We start from the raw sequence: 12,221 nt of genomic DNA on the forward strand, positions 1-12,221 counted from the left end.
GTGCGCTGCTCAGATGAAACTCATCCAAGAAATGCAGTGAAGCAGACAGCACTAGGAAATGTGAGAAAACAGATTCCATCCCTCAGTGACGACAGCAGCGTAGGGTCTCTCCCCCTTCCTATAAGAAGCCATTACTCTTGTGTGTGTGGGGAGAGAGGAGAAAGCACATCTGAAATGAATACCTTTCAGAGCTGGATTCACTGTTGCTGAAGTGTGCTGGATAGGTACGTGTTTTTTCTTTAAATACAAATAAACAAAGTAAGGTTAAATGTGAGAAACCAGAGTTATCAGAGATCCCTAAGAACTTTGGCTGTTGAGAATTTGCTCAGAATATACTTAATGACCCATGGTCTGAATGTTTACCGGAAAGCTGATTTAAAAAAAAACGTACATACAGCATCTGGCTCTGAGGTATGTGCACATTTAAATTATTAAAAGTATTAAAAACAATGTAAAATTAATGTAAATAACTGTTCCGCAGTTTTATAACCTTTTCTGTTAAAATTGAGTATTTCAATTGAGCAGGATTTTCAATAGTCTTAGTTCCTGAAATACCCTTAGTAACAATTGATTTATCGTCATTTTTATTTAATGAATAACATATTTAAAAAGTCTTGATTAACAAATGTGTCCTCACAGATTTGATAAAATTACTAGTGTTGTTGAGGCAGTTCATCATGCTGTAACTTTATCTTAATCACCACATATATCTACTTTAAACTTAATGCAGTATCCCACCTTTACACTACACTATTTTTCAGTCTTTTTAGTAAAATATACATTTAAAAAAAAAATACAAATCAATCTCGTGTCCAACTTCTAGAACATTCTGATATTTTCTTGCCTCAGGATGAAGATGACTTCCAACGGCTCTGCTGAGGTGTCCCCCACCCTCTACCCTGTGGACAACTGCACCAACAACGCCGAGTTCTGGGAGCTCCTCTCCTCCCTGCAGCCGATATACCTCTCCCTCATCAGCATTGTCGGACTGCTGGGCAACGGCTTTGTGCTCTGCGTCTTCTGCCTCCAGAGGAAGTCCTGCTCCGTGCCGGACGTCTACCTGGGAAATCTGGCGGTGGCCGACCTGGTCATGGTGACCTGCCTGCCCTTCTGGGCGGTGACCATCGCCTACGACTTTGACTGGGTGTTCGGCATGCCGCTCTGTAAGCTGGTCAACGTGGCCATCTCCATGAACTACTTCTGCAGCGTGCTCTTCCTGGTGCTGGTGAGCGTGGACCGCTACCTGGCCCTCGTGAAGCCAATGCGCCCCAGCTGCCTCCGGAGGGCGCCCTGGGCCAAACGCATCTGCCTGGTCATCTGGCTCCTGGGCCTGCTGCTCAGCCTGCCCGTGTTGCTCTTTCGCACGGTGGAGTACGTGCCCGAGGCCGGCGTGAGCGCCTGCTTCCTGGCTTACCCGCACCAGGGCTGGCGGGTCCAGCGCAACGTCACCATCAACGTGGTGGGCTTTTTGGTGCCGCTGCCCATCGTGGCTTTCTGCACCTGTCACATCCTTAAGGCTCTGCGTAACAGCGGCCAATTGGGCGTCGCGGCACCCGGCATGAGGAATGAGAGGAAGGCGACGCAGCTGGTGCTCGCCGTCCTTATCATTTTCGTCATTTGCTGGATGCCCTACCAGATTGTGCGTGCTCTGGACACCATGGACTACTTCCGGGTCACGACAAGCTGCCTGTGGGGAGACTTCATGGACGTGAGTGAGCAGCTGGTTACCTATCTAGCCTACAGCAACAGCGCCATTAACCCCTTCCTCTATGTGATAGTGGGGAAGCACTTTCGAAAGAAGGCCAAAGCTGTGTTAAAGCAGTTCAGGCCCTTTAGGTCGAAAGACAATGCTTCACTTTCGGTCAATGTCTCATCTTTGAGTAGAGAAACTCAGAGGATTTCTTTTAACCGTCTTGATAAGCGAATGTGTTAAGTTAGCCTTAAACTTCATGTTGTATATTGTATCAATATTTATTTAATCTTTTTAAGTTTTTGTAATTCCTTGTGCCAGTATTTTTGTCAATATTTTCTGTTACCATGACAATATGAATTGTTTTTGGTAGGACTCAAGAGCAGGAGACAGGAGAGAATTAAACCCCTTCCTTTGGTTTTACTTCAAGCTCTGATTATCATTCACCATCTGCTCTCACTAAGTGTATTTTCGTTTCCTTGTCTGTCAATTTCATGAAATACTTCGGGGACAGCCAGATTGGCAGCAATATCCATGATGGGGATTTGCTGTCAGTTAGAGAGAGGAGCACAATCTTCACGGAATAGTGATGTGAATCCATGTTCAAAATGCTTATTTTCCCCTCCCTTTCTCCTCGTTCTTCCTGATGTTATCTCAGGTTTTTGTTCAGAATTTAATTTGCACTAATGATGTAATGAAATGTACCAGCAAACCACAACGAACGTTTCTGCTACATTTTCACATCTGCGCCATTTTGTTTTCTATGTCATTAAACTTGTTTTTTGTGTTTTTTTTTATGTATTTATTGTTTAACATATGTAACATGGAGGAGATAAATGTCCTCTTTTCTCTCCGTAATAAAGAGGCAGATTCATGTCATTTCCATGCAAGATGCGCCCTCGGGTGTTCCTGTTCTGTTTTGTGTGCGGGGGGCTAAACTACACACTCGCTAACACGCTAATCTTGATGTATGAGGCCCCTGTGTGTGTCACTCTGCGTTCCCCCTGCATCTGCATTAATGTTTTCCCTAAGGCGCAATGTCTCATTCCCCATCACTTACCACAATGTCTCATTCCCCATCACTTACCATAGGTGAGTGCATGCATCTTAAATACAGACACTTTATAACCATTACTTCAGACATTTTGGAAAAGTTCCTTCATGGAGTTGCTGTCATTTTGCCTTTAAATGTTTCCATCCAATTAGCCACAGCCGTGAGCACGCAGGGGTTTATGTGTGTTTGCTTTTCCAGTGTGTTGCCAGCTGCTTGATGGTTAGTTTGTAAAGCCATTAAAGTTTGCCCCGGTTGTTGTGAGTGAGGTCAGAGAAAGTAATTATTAAGGTCTCACTATGTACTGGTGAGCTCAGTTGCAAAGCTGCATACGGCTGGCTTCAAGCGATTTAATTGGATAAGAATGAGATTGATACAGCCCTGGGTTTCTTTCCCCCTGGCCGTACTGGATGGAATTCAAAACTGGCCTTTCAGAACTTGGCATATATATGGCGCCAGATATATGGTCAAACTCCAAAGATTTTAGATCCCTTACTCTCTGCCGTGTTTGTCCTTGGAGTCCATTACTTCAAGGATAGGCATGTATACACACACACACACAAACACTCACACACACACACACACACACACACACACACACACACACACACACACACACACACTCACATCCAAACCCACATCTACCTAAAAAAAAAGAAGAAGAAAACTGAAAGTGTGGCCTCTGGTCAACATCACACATAATCTTCCTTTTCCTATGAGTCACTCTTGGCGTCATGGGCAGAATCTGTATTTTTACTGCTTATTTAGGTGGACAGTTTTTTTCTCTATGAGGTATGGGCCAAACCCCAGGCCTATCAACCCCAGCACACACAATCCCTCCCCCCACCCCCCACCCCCCCACACACACACACACCATCACCACAACCATTAGTGACTCCTGTTCCTCTGACGCACATTAAGCCTTCATATTACCCCAGAGAGGTGTGCAAAGCTTCACTCAGCCTCTTACGATCTCCTGATGCGTCCCTGTACAGCTTCCTCTACTCACCGCCATTCCAAAAGCCATGGCCATTTCCACATCATGTGACCGGTTAACATCCCTTTTCTATTGTGTTACATCTGCTTATTAGAGGTACCAGGCATCAGGAAACAATGATGACCCGATTAGGGCGGTCAGAATTCCAGGTTATTAGGGCAAATTGAATTGGGTGCCTATTAACTTAGTTGAATTTCTCCTCCATGGCGGTATTTTGTACCATTTGTTCAGGATGCATTTCACAGTCTGGAGAGATTGTTGTCATTGTCAGGAGCAATTACAGCTGATTACCACTAGAGGTCAGACTAACATTATTTGTTGTGAGCTTAATTGTAATTTATTATACAAGCTGAATATGCCTGGTATCATGATACCTCGGTCAATGTGAACTGTTTTTGTGAGTTTGATAGCACTTGTCGCTGGAATATAGTGCCTATTTACCATGGATTAAATGTTCTCTTCTGAAAGAAGTAGCCTACATTATTTGCAGTTCCAGTGTTCTGTGATTTAAATATAGCAATTCCATGCTTGTGTAGTGTTTGACACTTGTGTTACTTCTCTTTCTCTTTCGGCATACAGCACATCTCCAAACCCCATGCATTTCCGAATATAGCCACGTCCTTTGAATATTCACCACTTTCCGTTTAACACGGAAGGACACTGGTTGGGGTTTATTGCTTGAATCACAGTAAACGCGTAAAAAGTCTGAGTCAGAGCGTGTAATTAATTATTTATTTGATTTCTTAGATGAGCGATTGTGAGAGTGGTCCACAAGGTGAAGTGCCGCTGCCAAAAATCAATTTGAATGAGATCGGCATGACTTATAGCACTGAACAGAACAGGAGTAAGTGAACCTGACAGGTCTTAAGGTCAGAAAGTTTGCATTGATTTCAGTGGTTAGAGTCCATGGCATCGCACTGCCTCTGAAGCCGGTGACGTCATCTCTCTGAGTGATTGCTGGATGAGGCAAGTTGTGAACTAGTGTCTTTGCTGCCACCTAGTGTTCGAAAGAGACATAACTCGAATGACGTGATGTGTGACCAACATCATCTTCCATGTGTGTGCCAGGTGTCAGAAATTATAAGGTGGATTGTAATTTGATTGGATGTTGAGTTCAAATATCAACAACCTTTCGCCAGAATCGAGAACTGCGCCTTTGAATCTGTCCAGGACCCTCTAGCTCCACCGTGAGGAGGAGGCTGTGGGGAGTGTGTGAGATAATGCCAGTGTAACCGGTGTAACTTCTGCGTTGTGTTTTTAATATATGTGACCCGTGGACAACAGTTGCTGAGATGGATGTTTATTCCTGTGAAATCACACCAACAGACACACAGTTTGGTGAGCTACCGTATCTTAGCTTCACTCTCAATGCTCATTCCCAGCATATGTCAAACAGGCAAAAAATAAGAACAGACATGTAATACAGTATATACATTAAGAAAAATAAGTAAAAACTTTATCACACCTGTGAAATCACACCAACAGACACACAGTTTGGTGAGCTACCGTATCTTAGCTTCACTCTCAATGCTAGCCCCCACATGTAACAAAAGGGAAAAACATATAAACAATATGTCAGAGGGATATATCATATAAATAGTTCAGATATATAATACATATAATAATAATAAGTTAAAAGAAGATATATAAGAACATAGATGCCTATTTTTAAAGGCAATATTTATTAGATTCTTTATCCCCATGAAACTCAACCACCTACCTCATTCCCAGCATATGTCAAACAGGAAAGAGGAAGGGGGAGAGAGGAACAAAACAGGGGGAGACAGGGTGAGACAGCTACCAGAGACCCCCAATACCAGTGTGCTTGTGATATCAAAATAAAAGATTAAAAAGAAACTGAAATACAGGTAACAGATTATCTTGTGCAATTATTTAAACCTGCTTTTCAAACCTGTTACACCAGACAGGCTTTTTGGAGATGTCTCGCACAGACTGGCTTTTTGGAGATGTCTCGCACAGACAGGCCTGTTCTCCTGCTCTCACTCACCTGCTTCACTCCTCTATCTCATTGGCGAGGTCATTAAAGCCCTATTTTACCTGAGCATTTGCCCAAATTCAGCACTCTGTTGAGAGCTGTTGGAACGCAGTATTTTTTAACCCCAACCTGAGAACTGAACCTAACCTCAAATCCGAGAAGTCCCCAATAAATAGCACAAGGAATTAAACATCTTTTCCTGTGTATAACTCAAATAAAAAATTACCATGTCAGGCAACTTTTCCCTCTCGCTCTCCCATCCCCAACCCCTTCCCTTACCTTAATCTGGGGTTATATCCTGGGATCACCCCCCCCCCCCCCCATCCCCAAAATCCTCAACCCTCACCACTTACCCTGGATAGCTTGTGAGAGGCCATAGTATAATGAGTGCATCATTTATTTATTTGTGTGGGTGACACATTTTTGGATATTCTGTCTCTTTAGAATTAATAGTGGATTAACCTGTCTCTGTTCTCTCCAATATAGTTGGACATTTACCTACAAATGCTGACGGCTGTGACAACATTGTTCCTCACCACCATAACCTATAATTACATATACACATATAAGGCAACTTAGCTCTGTCTGCTCACTTCGTCTCTTTTCTTCCCCTCCTGCTCTAGACTATCTCCACTGTGGAATGCTGCCGGAGGCTTTTGTTGTGGATCATTTCTTCAAATAATTATAAAATAAAGTCTCTTTAAGAATGTTCTGAGTTCGGAGATTCGTTGAGTAGTAACGCCTTTATTGAAGATCAACAAAGGGAGGCTGTCCATGGAGAGTCTGATGTTTCAAGAAAGTATCAAAGTTATTATAGTCTTACCTCTCCCGTTTACCTAGCATTTGCTCATGTCACATTGAGCATGGCCGATCCATCCCCTTGGCAACTTGCCAGTATGATGTTGGGTCCCCATTTCTTCCTACTTCTGCAAATTATGACTTGTGATGTTATCTGGGTTAATGTGATGATACCTGGGTGTGCGGCCACCATTTTGTCTAATGCTTCTTCATAGCTTTCTTGTTAATGCTCAAGCTTGGAAAATGGCTGATATTAAATTAATATAGAAATAACACGGAAATAACGGTCACTTTCCACTCGATCTACCTGCAGAAACCCTCTGCTTACAGCTGCCCATTCCCACCAAACTACTAGGCACAAATTCTACTCTGCTTATAATACACACTGTGTGCCGGCCTATTTACCCATAATATAAACAAATGCCATCACTTACATAGTTTTCTGCTTCATTGCTCTGCTTATCCTTATAATAGTAACCTTATGAGGACACTGTATACCCACTTACCTGTTCTACAACCAGTACTTTGAATGCTGGTGGACTCCATTTTTGTCCACTATTAATTCTGTATATGTCATGTATCTACTTTCTTCTATGTTTGTTTGGATCATGTGCCGCATGCGTGCTGATATGTATGGATATGTTTTATCCTCTGATACATATATATCAATCCATCCGGTGGCTCTTGATTCTCTCTTCTCCATCTCTCCCTTCTGCCCCCCTACCTTTTCTATCTCTATCTCAAGGGGCTGGGTCCCCCCTTTGGACTGAGGTTCTGCTCAAAGTTTCTTCCTGTTAAAAGGGAGTTCTTCCTAGCCCCAGTCTCCTTAGTGCTTGCTCTAGGGGGTTCAGGCTCTGGGCTCGGCAAAGCGCATAGAAACAATTTCAATTGTTATTAGCGCTGTATGAATAAAACTGAATCGAAAAAATACATAGACCCTTGCATCCCTCCCCCCCCCCCCCCCCCCCCCATCCTTGACATGACTTTGTGATTGTCGAGGCAACAGTATGGCTGTTGCTGTGTCATATTTTACTGTTGTTCACTTCCCCTAGGCCCGCTTCCCCTGCGCGTAGCCCGCAGTCAGTCAACGAGCAGCACAAGTCATTAGTTTATGCATCTGCTTCCTCCCAATCCTCATTCCTGTCTTTTTAGGGCCGGGATGCAGATGTGACAAACAATAGGGTGCAAAGAGAGGGAGAATAGAAGTCGGACGAGGTAGTGTAGCAAGAAGGCAGCTGTGTGTGAGTGTGCATGTGTTTGTGGCTATGTTAGTGTGCATGCATATGTGTTTGAATCAATGTGTGTGTGTGTTTGTAGTTGTCTGTGTATACCTGTGTGTGTATGTATGATTTTGTGCCTATGTATCTGTATGTCTGTGTAAATATGTGTGTGGTGCGTACAAGTGCGTGCAAGTGTGTGTGTGTGTGTGTGTGTTTGTGTGTGTGTGCTTGAGTGTCTGTAAATGTGTGAGTGTGTGTGTGTGTGTGTGTGTGTGTGTGTGTGTGTGTGTGTGTGTGTGTGTGTGTGTGTGCGTGCGTGCGGGTGTGTCAGCGGGTGTGTCAGCCCATATGGTACAGTGTCAAAACAATCCAAGCCGAGGGCCCCCCAACCCTAACCAGACCTGCGTGTCTCTGCCATACTCTGCAGCCCTCCAGCCTTCATTAAGCCATCACCGCTCTCAGTGGGCTCCTCATCAGATGAATCCTCCCTGCCTTCGCGGAGCTACGTGCTCGCCATCACTCTCTCCCCAGAAACAGCTCTCTCCATCTGCATTGCAAACACACTACAGCAGCATTGCCCCAGACCAATCAGCAGCCTGGGCTGTTTTTAGTTTTTTTTTCAACAGCATGGGCTGATGGTGAGTCATAGTGAGAAATTCATCCCGCCTGGCTGCTGGGCGGATAACATAAGCTTCCGAACACGCGCGCCGCCCTCCACCACAGTGGTGAAGCAGCGGAGTGGATCGCAGCCCGCAGACAAGAGACAACAATGGGCCTTAATCCCACTGTAATGGAAAGCAGATTATCAGGTCCAGGTAAACAATGAAACCGGTAATGAAACACACACCCCAGTCCTAATCCTCCCCACGTCCCACCCCGACTCCAGCCCCCTCATCCCACCCACTACACACACACCTCTTTCGGCCTGAAGTGGTGACGCAGGCACCTAATCAGGCCGTTTGTTAGCATTCATCAACCCACGCTCATTCTGAACTAAATTGGTAGGGCAGAGTTCAACAGTTTCCTCATCAAGCCCCTGGAAACGTAGGCAGGAGTCTCTCATACTATTTAGTGGATGGAAGGGGAGGGCACAGAACTAGTGAGTGAACATGTTTGTCGTCTCTTGCGCTATGCTGTGTTTGTGTGTTTGGTTGGAGAGCTTTTCCTTTTTTTTCCCCTTTCGCAAAAAAAAAATTAAATTGCAGCCCTCAAACAGAATGTCAGTCAGTCCCACTGCTGCAATGGACAGCCTGGGCCAAGGCATGACACTGTTAATAACTTCACCATTGACTCATATGTTTTCGTCAATACTGTCATGCTTCAGTGCTTCCCTTGATGTGCAAGAGGACAATGAGTTTTTTTTTTTCTTCGAATAATCGCTCAAAATAGAGTGTATTATCATGTGGAGTAGGCTACATATTGTTGCGAGCGTATGAAAATGGTCTGATGCTTTAAATTAATGGGTGTTTTATCTCTCTCTCTCTCTCTCACTCTCTCTCTCTCTCTATATATATATATATACATTTTTAAACAAAAATTAAATAACAACCACACTTTTTCTCACTGTAGTTATTAACTATTTAGCATAAATAATGTTCGAGCAACACCTATGCGATGTGTTTCATATTAATAAACAGATAAATAAATGATCATCACCTGTCTCCTGTGGAGAGGAGGATACCATCTGTTCTCCCTGAACAACTGAGTATACTCAGGGACTCCATAGTTTATCTGTGAATTCATCATTAATCAGTGATTTAAAACAAATTATACAAGCGAGGAATATACTTCCACTGATGACCCGGTAGATGGATTTTTTCTAATGAGCCATGTTAACTTAGATTCCTGGGGGGGGGGGGGGTTGGGGACACTCCCTTTAGAGTGCGTGATTCAGTGATACCCGGAGTCCAGAAGAACAACAACTTCATTAAATCGGCATTTCTATTTATGGAGTATTTCATGTGGGTCCAGAGAACTGCATGACTGCGTGCCTGAGGTGTCATCCATATATTTGCAGCATCATGCTACTCCCACGTGATGTCTAGCGACAGTTAGCCAGAGGGTTCAACAGGGGCTTTCGCATGTTCACTGTAAATGATAGAAGAGGCCTGAATGAGAACCTGGTTTGAGGCATCTTGTCTAACAGTGTTTTTGTGGTTTGCGTTTCTTTTTTTATACACGCTATTTTTGGGGCCGGTATTGAGTTTGCCCTTGTGGAGGAGGCTTTAAGACAAGGAATCTATGAGATCTATGTTAAGTCGGAGCACAGTCGAGCTTGTGTTTCATACTCTTTATGGTTTTTACGCTAACTCGTTTGTAGCCCAAGGTCGATTTTTTTCCACGCTTCTATTTCATCCCTCTTTGGCCATCTCTCACCTTTTCCTCCCTTATCAGCTCTCTTTCCATCTCTTCCCCACCCCTCCCTCCTTCGCTGTCTCTCTCCCTACATCAGGCCAGTGTGTGGGTTTTTGCCAGGCTCAGTTTGGGCCTCCTGCTTACACCCCGCTGACTGCTGAGGCTCTGCTGTCTTTGAAGTTTCGCGGGAACCGTCTCTCTGTGCCATTTTCCATTAGTTTCCTACCTCTGGCCACGAAACTTGCCAATGCAGGAAGTTCTTTGTTCTCTAGACATGAGCAAGGCTGGTGGATGTTATTGTTTGGGTCTCGAGGAAAGAAAAAAAACAGGCAGGGTTGACTGTTAAAATTGGTTGTAGTGAAATAATGCCCTTGCTGGCACTACAACTGAATTGTCGACTTGAAAGTCGCTGGTAAAACAACACATATGCTATTTATCATGTTTACTGTTTTTCTGTTCACGTCGGTACTGGTGTAGTTTCCTCCACGCTGTCAGCTGGATTGGATTTGTTAGTGCACTTGGTCCGTTACTGATGTTTTCAATTGCTGTGGGCCGACGCCACTAAGCCACCTTCGACACAGCAGCATCGCACATTTTAATGCTGCAGCAGACAGACAGGCATAATTTATAATATTTTTCCAACGTCTGGTTAAACATATTTCCCCGTTTTACAAGGATTAGGTCAAATAGTCACACGGCTCATTAGTTGTCCAGCTTGTGGTTTTGTAGACAGTTCCTTATTTTTACCAAAATCTGGTCAGTTAGCCACTTTTGAGTGAACATTGAGCTGGGCACACAGAAACAACTTGCAGTTGAATTGATGGAGACAACTCACTGTGGCTGAGACCACTATGAATTCACATTTCTGAACCCATGCTGGAGAAAGTACCACAGATGTCAAACCAGTCTCTCTGTTTAAAAAGCCAGTGGAAAATGAGAGAGGTGTCGGTGGAGAAGACAGCAGCCACTGCTCCACCGGAACACTCTTGGCCTTCTGTCAACGTACACATGCCCTATTGCCCGCAAAGTGCCCTGAAACAGCTACCTGACAAACCCAGAGCATATCTCATCTTCATAGAGGTTTGGAGTTCAACTGAGAACTGTCTTATAATGAGAGAGACACACAGCCCTTGAAGTAGCATTCACTGTGATACATTCTCATTTTTGTATCATGCCTTTAATCAGTGCCTTGGAAACGGTGCTTCTTCACAGCAGCCCTCAATTTGTGTGAGACAAATTAGCAGGTCTCTGCTCAAATTCTAACTGCATGCATTAGCGGTTTTAAAAATAATGTTTTGAGAACTGTGCAAGAAGTGCATATTCCTGTGTGTGATGTATGTGTGTGTGTGTGTGTGTGTGTGTGTGTGTGTGTGTGTGTGTGTGTGTGTCTACAAGTGTGTGACAGAGACACTTCAATGTCACCTCTGGGAGTTTCACACATAAACTAAATTCTCTCTTGTCCAATTTGTAGAGATTTACGTGGCAAGATTTAGCTCTGACAACTGTTACCATGGCAACGCATTGCCTCAAGGTCTTTCGAAGTGTCTCTTTCTCTCCCTCTGTCTAAACACGTGGCTCCGAACCAGACAAGATGCTCATGCAGCCCATTACTTGTTTTTGAGTGAAAAACAAATGTCCATCAGCTGTAGCATAGCTTTTTTCACATTGATTTGACTTTTGCACAGTTAAACATTGTCAAATTAATTTCATCAGTCAGTTAAACTTACATATTTTATCAGTTAAACATTTGTTGGGTATGTCAGAGCCCTTTGTTTAAAATTGATCAATTCTGGGCAGATCAAATACGGTTTTATGATTGGCTATGTATTATTGGCATATTATTGGCTTCTTCGGATCAGTTCAGGCACATGTCTGTTGTATTAGTAATAAGGCTAACTATCCCTATATATATGTGTGTGTGTGTGTGTGTGTGTGTGTGTGTGTGTGTGTGTGTGTGTGTGTGTGTGTGTGTGTGTGTGTGTGTGTGTGTGTGTGTATACATCTGTCTCTGTCTGTATGTCTGTCTATGTGTTTATGATACATGTTGGACTCCGTTTACACTTACAGACGTGCAGGCTGGAAATATATCGATTTCTCCCCTCTGACATCACCAA

At 43.8% G+C, this 12,221-nt stretch overlaps 1 protein-coding gene across 1 annotated transcript; it reads left to right on the top strand.

Moving 5' to 3' along the window:
* The first annotated feature begins 147 nt into the window (after positions 1-147).
* si:dkey-63b1.1 (B2 bradykinin receptor) lies at positions 148-3,326 on the top strand. Its single transcript, XM_012819273.3, has one exon. The coding sequence runs from the start codon at positions 851-853 to the stop codon at positions 1,931-1,933; it is 1,083 nt and encodes a 360-aa protein (XP_012674727.2). The 5' UTR covers positions 148-850; the 3' UTR covers positions 1,934-3,326.
* Positions 3,327-12,221: the final 8,895 nt, after the last annotated feature.

Source organism: Clupea harengus, chromosome 15 (assembly GCF_900700415.2).
Source record: "Clupea harengus chromosome 15, Ch_v2.0.2, whole genome shotgun sequence".
In the NCBI taxonomy this organism is placed as follows: Eukaryota; Metazoa; Chordata; class Actinopteri; order Clupeiformes; family Clupeidae; genus Clupea; species Clupea harengus.